The sequence below is a fragment of the Nelumbo lutea genome, chromosome 4 (assembly GCF_056320005.1).
Source record: "Nelumbo lutea isolate HS-2025 chromosome 4, American lotus-T2T, whole genome shotgun sequence".
NCBI classification, from domain to species: domain Eukaryota; kingdom Viridiplantae; phylum Streptophyta; class Magnoliopsida; order Proteales; family Nelumbonaceae; genus Nelumbo; species Nelumbo lutea.
The window spans coordinates 4598574-4615144 of NC_142687.1; the positions used below are offsets into that span (position 1 = coordinate 4598574).

At 34.5% G+C, this 16571-nt stretch overlaps 1 protein-coding gene and 1 long non-coding RNA gene across 9 annotated transcripts; both read right to left on the reverse strand.

Moving 5' to 3' along the window:
- Positions 1-2944: 2944 nt before the first annotated feature.
- Positions 2945-11878, reverse strand: LOC148853482 (MADS-box transcription factor 6-like). Of its 8 annotated transcripts, none has more exons than XM_088982268.1 (8): positions 11597-11878; positions 11395-11479; positions 11234-11295; positions 6083-6182; positions 5324-5365; positions 3838-3879; positions 3607-3674; positions 2945-3186 (listed from the first exon to the last, which is right to left on the reverse strand). In XM_088982268.1, the coding sequence occupies exons 1-8, from the start codon at positions 11776-11778 to the stop codon at positions 3153-3155; spliced, it is 615 nt and encodes a 204-aa protein (XP_088838394.1). In that variant the 5' UTR covers positions 11779-11878; the 3' UTR covers positions 2945-3152. The 8 variants fall into 8 exon arrangements, with proteins under 8 accessions (XP_088838394.1, XP_088838397.1, XP_088838396.1 ...); XM_088982271.1 differs by having other exon boundaries at positions 2945-3183; positions 3838-3876; positions 11597-11869; XM_088982270.1 differs by having other exon boundaries at positions 3838-3876; positions 11597-11869.
- Positions 9640-10331, reverse strand: LOC148853483 (uncharacterized). The gene is made up of 3 exons (XR_016112276.1): positions 10082-10331; positions 9891-9969; positions 9640-9796 (listed from the first exon to the last, which is right to left on the reverse strand). It is a non-coding gene; the product is annotated as an uncharacterized LOC148853483 (long non-coding RNA).
- Positions 11879-16571: the final 4693 nt, after the last annotated feature.

Here is a 16571-nt window from a genome sequence, read left to right on the forward strand (position 1 = left end):
CTAGAGAGAGAGACGACCGATGCCTGAGCTTGCCTGTCACCTCTGAGACTGAGAACAGTGGTTGCTTGCTTGGATTCGCACCGGTTATTGATAATGAGAATGAGGAGAGAGATAAAAGATGAAAAGAGGGAATAGGAAAGGTTAATCGGCTAGGATTTACATTAAAATACAAAATGTCGGGTCGGACTGGGCTTTTGTGACATATCCCGAGGTTAAGCTCGTTTGGGGTCAGGCCGGGCCGGCCTATCGGGCTACCAGCCCATGAATAGGTCTAGTCGTAGACAGGGAAGGTGATGAAAAGGTGGAAAGAGAGAGAGACTAAAGCATAGAGCCCCATACATCTATCCATATATATAATAGATAATGTGTGGGGTTCATTGTCACGTTATTTTCTTTTTCTTTGGTTCGAAGAAAAGTCACGTTCATTGATCAACTTGCAATTCGCTAATAGGCTTCCGGTTTTGGTAAGATAAATGTAACTTTGAATCAGAATCATTGGAGGTGATTCCGACCTGTTTTTCCCTAATGGTTTTTGGGGGGAGGGGGGAGTTGACCATTGACCACCTATGTTCTTCTTTCAGATTTATATGGGATGAGAGAAGTCTATTTTTCTAGGTATCAGCTACTGGGATGGATAAATAATTTTTCTAAGAAAGTTGTCAATATTTAAGTGGGATAAAAATGACTTGTAATAATAAATTTTTATGAATAAAATAATCATTGCCTTATTTACATGAAAAATAAAAGAATATAGATAAATACACTTACCTCATAAAGTCTTTTCTAAAAAACATTTACCTGGATAAATGCATTTATTTGGATAAATAATTTATGGAAAAATGATTAAACGAAACGGGTCTAAATGTAATTTATTGGGAGAATATTAGAAGTCGTGTATTATCTCTGTTGGAGGGAGTTAGGCAGTGACTACTCTTCTCCTGTGTTCTCTTTTAATGGTGTTAATAGAAGGTTTATTTTTATCTAATCTAGTTAAAAAAGAAAAAGAAAGATGAGTCGTATAACTTTAGAAATTTAATTAGTTAAATATACAACTTTACATTCAATTAAAGGTTTCGCATTGGAATTAGATAGCACATCCAGAAGCAGACACCCACTGCCCATTACTATAAAAAGAGGCTTCCCCTAGCCTTGTGGCGAAATTATGGAGTCGAATGGTAAGCGCAAAGGATTTATGAACAAGGGTAAGCTGCTGATGCCTTTGTATCGAGCAGCAAAGCCCTCCTCCTCCTCCTCCTCCTCCTCTACCACGAATTCAGTAGCGATGCTAAACCAGCAGCTAGCGAACCCATCTCCTTCGACGATATTAGTTGTTGACAAGGAGGTTTCAACGCTTCCTCCGAAGCAGAATGTGTCGCCGTTGCTGAAACCGGATGCTGATGGTCTTCAATTATCCAGTGGCTATGTCGATGTCCCTACTGGAACTACTGGTGATGATGATGATCAAGATATCATCGATATCATGGCCGAAAGCTACATCTCTTATGTCCATGAGCGTTTCAGGCGCGAACAAGCTGATTTGGATGGCGAGACGGATAAACAGACGTACTAGGAGTGATCATCAGTTGATCAATTAGCCCTACTCTTTTCATTAAATAAAATTATATTACTCTTCCCAGTTCGTGGACTTGATGAATACGGACGGGTACTTCATTACTGTAGTGGGTATATATATGGTTGGCTGCGTTTGTTATCAAGTTTAGTGGCACATATATGCTTAAAGGTTATGAAGCTTGTATTAGTGTTTTTTATTCTGCACCGATCAAAATCTTCTTTAGTTACTTCTTGATTGTGATCAGTTCGTAAAGCTGTAGTTAGTAGTGCGTTTGTTATGTAATCTATTATCTTATCAGATGCTTAAGGTTATGAGAAGCTTGTATTAGTTTTAGTTATTGATTGTGATCAGTTCGTAAAGTTGGCGGTGGGTAGGAATACTTTGCTTAGGAGTTGTCACGACAGGAGATGTGGGTAGGAATATATTGCAGCCACATATATTTTAATTTATAATAGAGACGTGAAAAGTGAGTCAAAAGTCACTCTTTTCTCTTATTATTATAGTTATGGTCATCAATAAAATGCAGTTGAAGCTATGGTTAACCGTTAACATGAGTGAATATCCAAGAAATGGAACGTAATACCTTTCAAATTCCAGCTGCTGCGGCGGACTGGCAAACTGAAGAGATGGTCAATCCAGAGGACATATCTCCGATTTGATAATCAGAATTGGATTGGCCACATCATCTGTCCACGTGGCTGAGATAGTATAGATTTTCTTGAGGAATTCTGTACGTGGTCAATAATCCAGACCATTCATAAATCATCAGTAAGGTTCCCACCTTAATATAGGGTTTTGCCAAAGTAATAATACAGCTTTGGCTGGGAATTGAATTTGAAGGCCCAAAATTTTAGGCTGTGTTTGGTTAAAGTTCTACTCCAAAAAATCACTATTAGTAGAATGAGTTTAGAGCAAAAATGAATCTTTTTTTTTTTTCTTTTTCTTTTTTAAGCTTAATTTTCTTAGTTTCATAAATAAATTCTTAGAATGATTTTTGGTAATGACCCCAAAGGAATATTTGATGCAAAAGCACAGATGTCTTCTACTACTTTTTACTTAAAAAGTGATTCTTAGAATCACAAAAGTCAACAGAGCTATCGCAGAAAAAAAAAAAAAAAAGATTTTAACCATTCAGTCCACCCTTAGGGTGGAAATAAGATTTCTGGACTGAATCCTAAAATCCACGATCCAAAACAAAAAGTCAACAGAAGTAATTCTTTGAATCATCAGCATTCCCACAAGGTATGGACACTAAACGTGGAATCCACAAGTACGGAGATGACATGCATTATTGTGACAGGACCTACTCTATTTCTGCCGGTTGGAAGGATGATGTAGCCGATCTGATCTCTGAACCATCACTAAGGCATGAAACTACTAAAAGGTGTATACTAGCTAGTAGCACATCCATATTACTCAAGTATAAAAACATATCCATTCATACAAGGTAGAGAGATATATACTTATGTTAAAGTTTTCAAACATATAGAATTTACCCATGACTATAGAATTCCAAGATAGGTGAAAGCAACTCAGCAACATTGTATATTGCTTGTGCCTCTCTTATTAGTTATTACAATTAGGGATCGGCTTCATCCTGACCAGGCCTGCTGCTGCAATTCAACATTCAACAAGAGTGGAAATAATTCAATAAATGTGTGAATTTAAATTTGTTTATATATACCATAATCTTATACATTCATCATCTATTTATTTGGATAAAATGTGATTGTTAATATAATGATGAGTGATATGGACTATCATATGGCTATGATCATCCATCAAAAAGATTGATCAACAATCTTTGTTGAATTGGGATAATGCATTTTACAACGGTGTATGACAATAAATAGTCTTAGTTTTAAATTTGGAAGGAATACAAATACAAATATATAGAGTATAAAATTTTGTATATTATATTATTTATATATATATATTTATGTTTGTAATCTTTCCAAACTGATCCATACAATACAGTAGCCATGCATTCTTATTATATCATAATAATTAGTGCGTCTGGAAGCTGGTTTTACCTTTGAAATGTAAGGCATGCATTACTCCTTCCTTCCCAGAAGCTGGAAATTGAATTCTCGACATGCAACTTTACATCGAAATGCATGTCATCAACAAATTAAACCAAATACATTATTTTTATATTCTTCCCCTTTGATAAATGGACAAAACTACTTTCAATTCAAAATCAACATATATATATATATATATATATATATATATATATGCATAAGTAATGCTCAAAACTTTACCTGTCTTTGGAGACGAGCATTGTCATTTTGCAATGCTTTCTGCTGCATTTCAATGAATTTATTGCAAGTTAGTCGTAGTAATTAATATTGCTATATAAAGTAATTGTACTGTTCCTATTAGAAGATTTCAAATTGCCCAAAGAGAGTAGTTTTTTTTTTTTTTTTTGGCATGTATTTATATTTTATCCTTACCACCAATCAATATTTAATTATACAAATTAATAGAGTTAGTGTACAAATAGATAATGAATATCTTATCAAAGCGTGCATATCAGAACAGTAACGGTGGTGAGATGTAAACACGTATCCTTAATTAACATGGTAATCTCCAAATGGTTTCTTTCCATTAATTTTTTGCAATATAAAAAATTGATTTCTGTCTCATTTCATCAGTTTTTATCTAATGCATAATCGTCTTGATGAGAGAATCGATCAAAGATTCAAAGCAAAACTCTTGGAAAGAAAAAGAATGCATCGAATAGGATTGAATATAACGTGTAACCTATGTGAACAAGAAAACGAAAAGGAAAAACCGAATTTGCTGAGAGAATCAAAGAGTGGTGTAAAAGCGAAACCCAAACACTCCCTATACTACTACTTCTAGTTCTAGTGCGACAATTAATGCTGAAAAGAGAATCTTTGACAATACAACCCACCGAGGGAAATTACTAGGCAAGCAAATATGAATAACAGGTAAAGCTAGTTAAAATGGGCCTAGCTAGTCTCAAGAGTTGCATTTCTAATAATGCGAGCGAAAATAATGTTAAAATAAACATCAAAATGCCCAAATCATCTTAACTAGTTTTCTGGGGTACGGAATTAATAAAGATTTCCTCTCTAAATGTGTATGTGCATTGTTTCTATTGATTGACTATTGTGAGGCAATTTCACTAAGAAAAAGTCCTATTCCCCTATACATCGGAGTGTGGGCTCATCTCATGGGCCGGACAGCCAACGAAGGATTGAACAATCTGAAATATCCCTAGGTTAGGTTAGTAGGGTGATCCATGACCCAGGGCCCAGGCTTTAGGTATTCCTTAGGGAGTGACCCAGTATCGACACCCCCCACCTGTAACTAACACCCATACATCTTATGGCTGTAAGGTGTATATATACTTGTTGAATAATCCACCCCAACGTGAAGAAAATCAAAGAAAGAACAAGCCAAACAACAGGAAAAATTAAAGAAAAAAAAATCTCCACATGCTACGAGCACATGTTACTGTCAATAAATAAATAATTCATATATCACTGAAATAGGATGAGGTTATTTGAAAGAATTATTGCAATTGAGAAAGCTGTTAAGAGGTTTCATACAATACCTTGATTAGAAACCAATTTCTTTCTTTTGATTTTATGAACCACTACAAATCCTACGTGTACCATTCAAAAGGGTGCTACGTACTGAGTTTCTCTGAACTCTTTTGTGAATTAGAAACAAATGTATTTCCGTTTTGTGTTTCTTTTGGTTTGGTTGGATACTCACCCTTCTCTTCAATAAGTTGATGCTTTCCGAAATTGCACGTCTCTGTTTAAGAGGATAAGTAATTAGTCAGATAAACCAAGGGTGAAACATCTTCAACAGGACCAAGCAAAGGTTTATTTCTATTTTTGCACTGGTAAAAGTTGAAAACGTGAAATAGAATAAAAGGAGAGAACAAAAACAACTTTAAATGGCTTTGGCTTAGATAATGTTTCATATGTGTCTTATGTACAAATAGCTTTAAACCACTAATTAATAAAGGATAATCTTAGATTATGTACACAGAAATCCTAATATTAGGGTCTAAGAAATTCTTAGAATCGGCGCAGTTGGTAAGTTCTCTGAGTGATTATAGCGTTGAGTTGGAATGAAATCACATTGTGAGTTGTGACAGTATCAACAAGGTTAGGGGATTATTTGTACGTACGGGCGACGGGCTACCAAGGCCATAGCTGTGGTTTAACTCCATGAAAAATAAAAAGCAATTTGTCAAACTTGCATCGGAATCGGAAACTCCAAGAACCAAAAACTGATATATGTCTACAGCTAGACCTGAAAGGTTATTGGTCCAATCCAGCCTATCCATATCCAGGTCCATTAATACCATTTTGTGTGCCAACTCACAAGGGTGGGTACTTGGTCAGGGTTATTTTCTGCTTCGGTTCCACTAATTTTCAAATCATACATACCTGATCGATATTCATACATTACCTACACCAGTTTTCATATGTGTCTTTTGTGGAATAATAAATAAATAATTACCTTTCTGGAGCGGATGCGTTCAACCCCGATCTTCAACTGTCTCTCAAGTTCTTGTAACTCTTTTATGCCCAATAACGAGATATCTTCCCCAGCAAGGTGCCTGTAAGAAATGAAGATATTAATCACAACGAAGAATGCCAAATAGAAAACAAGTTTTTATGCCCTTTTTTTTTCTACTAGGCAGCAATGTTTACACTTCACAGACATGATATAGAAGTTATATGGTGCCTCACATGCCAATGTCTCCACTTATTAATAATTTGGAACCTCATACTTCTCTCAATATGTTTGATTGATGCAAGGTGCCAACCAGCTGATAGGCAAGGTCTCCAGATGATCATAGATCACAAACTCAATGCACACATGTCATCAACCATGAATAACACCACCTCTTTTGCATCTGGTTAAGAAAAGAAGGAAGAAGCAAATAAAAATGTTATTATTTCTAAACAAGAGTTGGTATAGTTTTGGAACCATAGCCTTCTCAGAATAACCACGAATTGCACACCCCACCTAAGAGTCTATTAGTTTGCATTGAACTCTGTCCTCCGAATGCCTTTGAAACAGACTCATAAGGGAACATATTCAGTGTCGGTATATTACGACGTTCCACATTTCCACTCATTTACAGCCCGCTGACATACTCACCAAGGCATTGGGTGTCAAAAAATTTCAACTGCTATGATCGAGGTCGGCTTCTATCAGGGCAAATTTGTGTCCACACCATTCTAACAACCTTTTGTAACCTTGCATTGAGAAAGCTACCCACACCAAGTATGGAGATATTCTCAATGCAAGGTAGTAAAAGCAACCCAAATGGGCTTTACCTTGACTGAAGCCGAACTCTCTACAATCCAAGTTGGGCATCGGCTCTACTACTCCAACTTGACGACGGAGGGGTGATACTCTAGAACATTCCATTCCAAACGGCTGTAACAAATTCAAGAAATGTAGAAGTCTTCTAACTGGCAACACATAGCCACATGCCTAATTTAGTTTCTCACTGTATCTATAAATATCGAACATTCCTAAATGAATACTTTTCTCTTCTGCCATTCAATTGTTCATTTTTTGTTTACATCGTCCAAAATCACCTAAAAATGGTGTGAAAGTATCATCGTCCAAAATCACCTAAAAACTGTGATAGTGGTGTTTTTTAATATACCTAGGAAAAAAAATTACTCTTTCTGGAGTATAGATTCTATGAGAAGCAAGTACATAACAAATATAAACAATTTTACAGAACAAACCTTTTACCACAACTAAATAGAGAACCAAAAATAACGTAGATGAGCCTCTCACAACAACTAAATAGAGAATGTAGATGAGCCTCTCACAACAACTAAATAGAGAACCAAAAATAATCCTTTTACCACAAATAATGAACAATACTTTTGATACTTCTTACCCCTTGAGAAGCATGATTGTATCACTAGGGGGCAAGATACATCTTCCCTATTTTGTCCTCACCAGCTTTTCAATTAGAGCTCCTTGTGTTTGGATTTCATGTCCAACATCACGGAGAGGGGTAAGGGATTTCCGGAGTGAATGTTGGGATTAGTTCTATATTTAATATTAGTGGGGCGGAAATCCCAATATCGAATATGATGACAAAGGGATTTAATGGAAAGATAAACCCTTGTATCATTTGTTGAAAGGTAAAATTGGAGCAATATTTATAATATTATAGACTTATTACTGAAAGTTCAAACTTATTTTGAGTACTGTTATTAAAAAGTAATAATATTTTCAGTTATTCAAAATTTCAAAAAATATTTATAATAAATATCTGGTAATTATTAGTTATTTTAAATTATAAAAAATATTCCAAAATCTACTTGAAATTGTAATAAATACTCAGTAATCATTTTGAATTTTTATATTTTGATATTATTATTTTTATTTCCAATAATTTCAGATTTCAAAACAATATTTAAAACCAATTATCATCAGAATTTTCAGAACTTAAAACTACTAAACTTTCTGGTAACAGTGATTACATTAATTTATAAAAAAAAATGTGAAAATTTGAAAACAATAATTAAAGTCTGTAAAAAATTCAGACTTATTGTAAATATTTTATTATTTCTGAAAGTAATAATATTTTATTACTGTAAATATTTTATTGCTGAAAATAATAATATTTCCGGTACTATTATAAATTCAGACTTATTGTAATAAATATTCAGTATTATAATGTTATAATATTTAATTACTCAGTGTAATAATTAATATATTATTACTAAAAACAAGTAAAAAAATAAATATTCAATCATCATTAATTATTTAAAATGTTTATAAATATTGATAATAATTAAAATAAGTAATTTCAATAGCCATTAACAAATTTCAGTTATTTTCAATAATTATTTTGAAATTTCAGATTTCAAAATAATTAGTTATCATTTTTCACTTTTTAACTTTTTTTTTCTTGAAAAATATACAATAATTACTAACATAATAATTACCTTTTATAGTAATTACATTAATTTATAGAAAATGTGAAAATTTTAAAAGTCAGACTTATTGTAGGTAATTATTTTTACTAAATACTGGAAATATTTACTGACATAATATTTTAAATTAAGTTATAATATGTTATTCAGTATAATAATTATAATTTCAGTATTATAGTAATTATAATATTATAGATTCGGACTTATTGTAATAAATATTTAGTATTATAATATTATAATATTTGATTATTCAGTATAATATTATAGATTCAATGATGATTACTTATTTTAAATGTTTATAAATATTGAAAATTTGGTTATTATTACTAATAAGTGATGATTATTTATTAACTTATGTAATTAATAGTTATTTAGTTATTAATTAATTATTAGTTAACTTAGTTAAATACATTAATTAATTGTTAATGTAATTAATAAATGCTAATTAACATAATTAATTAATTAATTAGCAATTAATAAAACCGGTGTAGGCAGTTTTAAATACCATTCATTAATAATTAATGATCAATTATTAATTAAAATAATTATTATTAAATTATTATTGATTAACATTTTATGTAGAGTCATCTACATCGGTTCAAGAAGTCTATATTGGGCTGGTTTAATATCGAAGTTGGCTTGAAGATGTGCCAATTTAATAATGGATCGGAACCGGTGTAGACCGGTTTTATTAATAATAATGGGTCGGATCTATGTCAGAATGCACAAAGCCAACCCGAATAGTTCATCTTCTTAACGACTTAACCCGGATAGATGAACAGTGCTATTCGATACAGTCGACGTTAACCGACCGTGAAGTGTTCTATGGCCAGTCTTTCTGTCGCATTCAGGTCAAAAACATGTCAGAAAAGTCTCCGGTGACTGTAGACAGTGAATGAGTGTAGAAGTTGTAAAAAAACGGTGAGAAAATGGAAAAAAAAAAAAACAAATCTACACCATAAGAACCTTAACACAGTGGCAGGAAAACCAAACTTGGGGTGAGTTTTTGTATCCATTTCACTCCCAAAATACGCAGGAGAACGTCTACGGTAGAACTGGGTGTTTGAGAACAAAAAAAAAAAAAAGTTTCAGAACACCTACCTATGTTTGAGTTTCAAATGGCGCCCAGTGAGTGAGATTTCAACTGACCAAAAATGGACGGAGATGATGATTAGTCCGAAAAACGACCGAGGCTACAGCTGGGCATTCCAACCAACCACTTCCCAGCTACCAAAAGAGATCGCAACATTAATCTCCCCTGTTTTGGCTTGTATAATTAAGTTTTAAAACACAGATTTAGAATATGAAATGGAATACCGCAACAAGTAGTGCAAAGAGAGCACTATACATACCTCTTGGAGTGAAAATAACACAGAGGAGCGGGTACAGGAAACAAAGCAGTTGGAGTGAAAATAACAAAGAGAAGCTGATCTGAAGAAAAAAAACAGAGGAGAGAAAAATTGTAAAGAATAGTGGAATGGAAAGAAGAGAAAGCTCCTGCCATCGTTGGAATGGAAAAAAGAAAGAAGAAAAATCCGGAGACCTCTTAGAATCCGAACTAGCCACGTTCTCCAAACCATTATTTCCATATAGGATGATTCAAAAAATCTAGTTCGATCAATTACGTGAAATCCGCTTCCCACTTCTATTCAATATCGAGTTTTCCTAACAAAACATGTTCCTTCTATCTTCATCAACAGTGTGATAGCAGTTTGAGATTGATGGGAAGGGGGAGAGAGAGAGAGAGAGAATTAAGGAGAGGTTAGTATAATGGGTTTGGAGCAAGGAGAAGCACGATGACAGGAGTGTTTGGTTATATATATATGGTTGAAAAATGGTTAAATTATTTGTTTTTTCTTTGTATAAACTCTTATTTTTTTGTCATGTTAATCATTTGATTACCTATGAATAAATAAATTAGATTAGATATTCGACATCCTTAACATAGACGAATTTAAATTGATCCTTGTGAGATCTATTGGATCTGATCAGATTGGACATAAGATTTACAATATGGGATCGGATTCAGATATACACCTATCCAAGGTTCAGTACTTTTTTTTTTTTAAGTTTTATTTATTTATTTATTTTTTTAAAACGGGTTCAGAGGGGTTGGTTTAGGCTCGGCTACCCTCTGAATCATGGTCTGGCCCGATACAATCCGAGAGAGGCATATCGGGAAGCCATCGGCACAATACTCATCGGCCATTCATATTGATACTTTGAAGTTTGAACCTTGCACCTTTATCCGAATTATATCTGATCCGTTTGCATCCTTATGAACAACCCATCAACCCAGAAAGGTGTCCAGGTGGCGGCTTGGCAGTTCAATTAGACTGTTAGTGCACAGATCCAATCGAAACCATAAAAAAGCCAGGCCCCAGTCAGCTGTCCAGGTCATGGGCTGATTGCTTCAACCGCCCGATAGAACGTCGTTGGTAGAAATTTGGGCTACGGATCTGCTACAATTAAACATGTTGCGTCTGTCTGTATATATGGTAGCTTGTTGAAAAACTATCTCCAACAAAATTCAAAGGATCGAATAAAAAAAAAACAGATGATCAGAGCCTTGGAGGTCATGTTATTAGGAAATTAACTTACGAATACTCATATACAAATAAACAAGTGTAAAGAAACTGATCGTTGTCCTCGTAATACACGTTTTCCATGTTATGCTTGTATATATATTGCTTACCTGTGCCTTGCCTCCAAGGTCTGTATCGATTTCCTCAAGTCCTCGATTTCTGCTCTCCAGAACTGTGATCATTAAGACAACAGAATCAGAATGTGAGTAGTAGCTGAATCTGACAAGAGAGAGAGAGAGAGAGAGAGAGAGAGAGAGAGAGAGAGAGAGACCTGTGCTGTTCTTGATGTCTGATTATTGGTCTCAGGCTGAGCCATTCTGACTTCATAGCGGTAGCGCGCGAGTATCCTGTCCATGCTATACCCGATAGCAAAAACAGAATATAAATGAGAAATTAAGGAAAAAGAAGAGATTAATGTGTTTATCGAATATAGAACAACAATTGAATGATGAAGGTAGCGAAGAAGAAGGTACTCGGGATTGGCAAACTGGTAAAGCTTGCCAGTAGGGGAGAAGATGATAAGGGCGACTTCGGCGTCACAAAGGATGGAGAGCTCGAAAGCTTTCTTCAGGAGCCCATTTCGTCGTTTAAAGAAGGTTACTTGCCTATTGGTTGTTTTCTCAATCCTCTTAAGCTCTACTCTTCCTCTTCCCATATCGAACTTCAGCTCGATCGTGCCTAGGATTGGGTTGAGAGTTGAGACTTTGAGACTTGAGGGAGACACTGAGTGGAAATTAAAGTTGAAAGTGAGCGAGAGAAGCCGGGTGATCAGGATAAATAATACTTGTTTCATTTGGTTTTGTATCCAATGAGGAGTGTACACGTCAGTAATCCGTTTATACGGTCAAATTCGTAGCTGCTACAGATGACCCATTCGATTTATATATATACTGATCCCTAAACAGTCATTGGGAATACCACTGCTATGCTATGCTGTGCATTGGGAATATCTTAGTTAGCTGATATGTCTACGGCTTCATCGCATTCAGATACACGCACTGTTATTACCAGAGTTAGACGATCCAATAAAATATCAACACGTACAAAAGTAGATAATCTGAAATTTTGAATTTTAAATAAACGGCACAACACGTAATCCAACTTAATGACGTCAATAACACTATCGCTGTCCCCTAGAGCCCTAGAGAGTGATGATTTGATTGATAGAAAACTAGAATAAACCTCTTATATCTTACCGTGTCTATCATTCATTGGCTCAAAATTCAAACCCTATAGCTGTTACTTGAGGTTGTGAATTGATATTAATATTCCAATCTTTATCACCACTATACATTTATTGATGATTTATTCAATCAAATTCAACCCTACTTTTCCCTACATGCACCTCATCTTTCCTTCAAACCAAAAACGGGACACAGTCTTCTTATTTTCATACCTTCAAATTGAAATACAAAAGTTAAAATGTATATTATCAAATGCATTAAATTAATTAAGTGGTAGTGGTGTATATGTACATCCATAATCACTCAATATTCGTAATCACAATTTAGTTTTGTTTGACTGAAAATTAATTAAGATATATCTACAAAGTCCAAATTGCCCTTTCCCTCTCTATAAATCACATTCTACCCATAAATTTAGTATTAGTGCATTCCCCTCTAATATGGGTTTATAAAATTCTGATCTAAGCTGATTGGTCATTCTCCCAAACATTTATATCCTGATCGATCCGATTATATAGTAGCAGTACAGGCTTACAGCTTGGGTCTGACAGGACGTTTGCAATCTGAATATACCGCAAATCAACAAAGCACATGACATCAAGTTTTCCGGTGAGCGCGCATTCATTGGAAGCGTCCTACGTAATATGTTTACATTACCTAGAACCAGAAAAAAAAAAAAAAAGTAGAAAATTATTGCTTCCAGCCAATGGGTGAGTGATACGTTGTGATACCCAACAGCTTACACAGCGAATGCGCTCTCCGGAATTGAATCATTGGCCTGTGACAAACTGACAAGACAATATTGGAAAGCCTGACAGACAGGCACATTCAATCGTGTATTGATTGAAAACATTTTTCATGAATAATAACATAAAAATACGGAAAATGTTTTCGATGATTGTTCCCGATAGATGGTCAGATGTTCCCGTGTGATTGGTGTGAGGTGCGCTTCGTGAGGAATTGATCCGGACTCCTTCGATGTAAAAGCCGTGGGATTGCCTGTTGCAGGAGGTACTGGAAAGACAGAGTGATAGACAGGATATTATTAATTTATGACCAAACTCCAATCCTTCAATGGCAAATAGACACGTTACTCATTCTCGAATTATTGACCTATTTTTCTTGATATGAAATGTTCTTTTGACATATCCTTTTAATGTAAAAAGAGGAATCTGAACTCATGATGCACCAATGTATTGTGCAACGTGTCGAGCTTAGCTTTTCAGTTTGATCAATTTTTTATACTTTTTTTTCTTTTACATTGGAGCCAGCAAGTCTAGGACCCATATTGACATTTTTCGTGTATATCAAGGCCCACCCAAACGTATAATGCAGCCTGTTTCCCAGGAGTCCTGATCTCTGTTCACACAAATTCTGTCTACATTTACCCACACATAACATTGCAGTCATATATGGAAAATATCTCATCCATTTACAAAATATTATACAGGGAGATCTTCTCAATTCACGGGGATGATGTGTTGTGGGATTTGGATAAACGTAGCCAGAATTCTCGAGGCCAAGAGATCCGGAGTCGCTCCCCATACCCTTTACCACCACCATCCCATCTTGGTTCTGGTTTTGTTTTATTTTCATCTGCGCGTCTGCAATGTATATAACAAAACAAAGTGAAACCTGAAACAAAAGGAATAATATAAATAATACTGCACCGTCTAAAAAAGGGAAAGTAGAATGTTGAGGATAATCAATAAATGCATATTAAGACTATTAATCTGGATGGAGAAAACTGTATTATATAAAGGTAATTGGATTTGTATTTACAATTTGCACAAGTATTTTATTGGATGCTTAGAAAAATGGGTTCGATTATGATATAAGATATGATATCTTAAAAAAATATTTTGACCAATCAACTGGTATCGTAGCCAATCAGGTGTTATTTATCAAAATTCATGGGTAAATTTTGATTGGTCAAAATTCTTACCATACCATATCTTTTCTGAATCATAGATTTTCTTTATAGGCAAATGAAATGATTGCATTCATCTCAACAAGCTATTTTGAGTGGATATTGGACTTCATGCAATCTGACCCATCTAAGCCCAACAAGGAATTGGTTCAATTTAAGTCCAATGACAGGTACCAAAGAAAATACACGGAGTATAAATCATAAAATTAATAGAAAGGAAACAAATAAGTCCACTTTACCAGAAACCCATGTCTAAAGTAAAGTTTGAAGTCTTATATATCTATACTACAGGGGACCCATGCGGTATACGGACTTCAGTTTGAGTGGGCCTAATCTAAGCCCGACCCAACTCAACCAAAGATTTTACATAGGTTGGGCTTCAGTTTTCAACTTCGAGCTGGGCTTAGGCCAAAAAACTAAAGCCTAACCTAAATTCAGGTTGGGCTTGAGTTGAGGCCTTGGGAAGCCTGAGCCCGATTTGACCAATTTGAATCTGCCCAACATTTTGTGGTATACATATCTACATATTATCAATATATTCTACATAGAAATTGGGCTACAAAGCTCAACACATCCAATCCCAAGCCCAATTTGAGATGTAGGGTTAAAGCTTGGGTTAGGCCTAGGTTGGTAAGAGAAAAATTAGTGGTAATTTTTAATAATTACTGATAATTTACTAACCTAGTCCTAAGTTACTAAACTTAGGCCTAATCCAAGCTTAACCTAACATTTTGGGTTGGATTTGGACTTAGGCTTATTGAGCTTTATAGCCCAACTTCCAGGTAGAACATATTGATAAAATTGGGTTGGGTTGAGTTTAAACTACCCGAGGCTCAACCCAACCCAACTTGAGTTTATGTTAGCCTTGAGTTTTTTGGCATAAACCCAGTTTGAAGTTCAAAAACTCAAGCCTAACTTGTGCAAAAGCTTGGGTTGAATTAGGTTTGGTTCGAGCTAGGCCCACCCAATCCAAAGAAGACCCCTAACTCCTTTTCCCTCAAATTCTTTTAACAAAACTCGTGCCTCCCTTGGTCCCCCCTAGTAATTAATTGAACTAATATTAAGCTATACTTATTATTAGTAATTAATAGCAGTCATTTTAACAAAACTATGAATTTATAAAACTATTTCTATATATAGATTGATTACTATTATCAACAGTAATAATAGTTAATTTGATAATAAATTCAATTATTCATGAAAAAATTATTAATTTTTAAATTTTGATATTAATAAAACAATTAATTATTATTGGTATTTAATTAATTTGTTGGTAATATATCACTAATTAACTAATCATGAATTATTAATATATCACTAATATTGATTACTAAAAATAGTAATATATTTTGGTATTAAATTTTGGAAATTTTTAATAAATCATGGATATAAATAATAAATTTTAAGTGAATTTTGGTTTTTTTTTTAATTAAAACTAAAAATAATTAATTAATTTTGGCAAACTATTAATAAATTTCCGATAATATTAGTAATTAATCCCAAAAATATTACTTTTTTTAGAATTTTTAATTAATCATGAAAATAATTAATTTATTTTGGTATGAGTTATTGTAAAATGAAATGAAAATTTTAGTTATAAACAATAGGTAATATACCAGTCAAAGTAAATGGGATGTAATTGGGTCAAATTAATGAAAACCAAACCATACCTAATCCAATATACCACATCACTTTAGTTAAATGGATCGGAGAGAGAGAGAGAGAGAGAGAGAGAGAGAGAGAGAGAGAGAGAGAGAGAGAGATGAGTTGAGGAAGCTAGATTCAGTCAGTTCAAAGCTCATTCGAACAATCATCATAGCCATGTAGTGGGAATATCTCCCCATGAAATAAAGCACTGGAGTACGGTGATATTCCCAATGCAAGGCAGTAAAGGTTGTTCGAACGGGCATTGCACTGACTGAAGCCGACCCCTGAGTTGAGCTAATTAAGGAGGTTGTTCGAACGGCCTGAAGGTCAGGCCGGGCTCGGGCCTGGGCTTTAAAAAAATCTGTTAATGCAAAATGAAAGTCCAGCCCGACTCATAAACAGGTCTACTGCCGTTATGGATGCAGCAATCTTGGAACCGAAGCACGTAAGAGGGCCCCACTATCACGCATGAAATGCAAACCTGCAGGGTAATTTATGAAGGCCCCAAGAACAGGACTATGGATCTGGACCTCATGGAGTCATGGTTAAATTCTCAAGTACTCGTTTCCAATATAGGGATTAAGGATGAATAGGATGAGCGTCTACATTTACCGACCAAATGAACAAATTTGATTAGATTCATTGTAACACTTCTTCCACGTCCAAAGTTGCAATTCATAGAATAAG

Excerpts from the sequence above, each read along its gene's own strand:
- LOC148853482 (XM_088982268.1), bottom strand. The coding sequence starts at position 11,778 with ATGGGAAGAGGAAGAGTAGAGCTTAAGAGGATTGAGAAAACAACCAAT. Across the intron at positions 11,480-11,596 it reads TACCAGTTTGCCAATCCCGA|CATGGACAGGATACTCGCGC; the intron begins GTACCTTCTTCT and ends TATCGGGTATAG. Across the intron at positions 5,366-6,082 it reads AACGCATCCGCTCCAGAAAG|AGACGTGCAATTTCGGAAAG; the intron begins GTAATTATTTAT and ends CCTCTTAAACAG.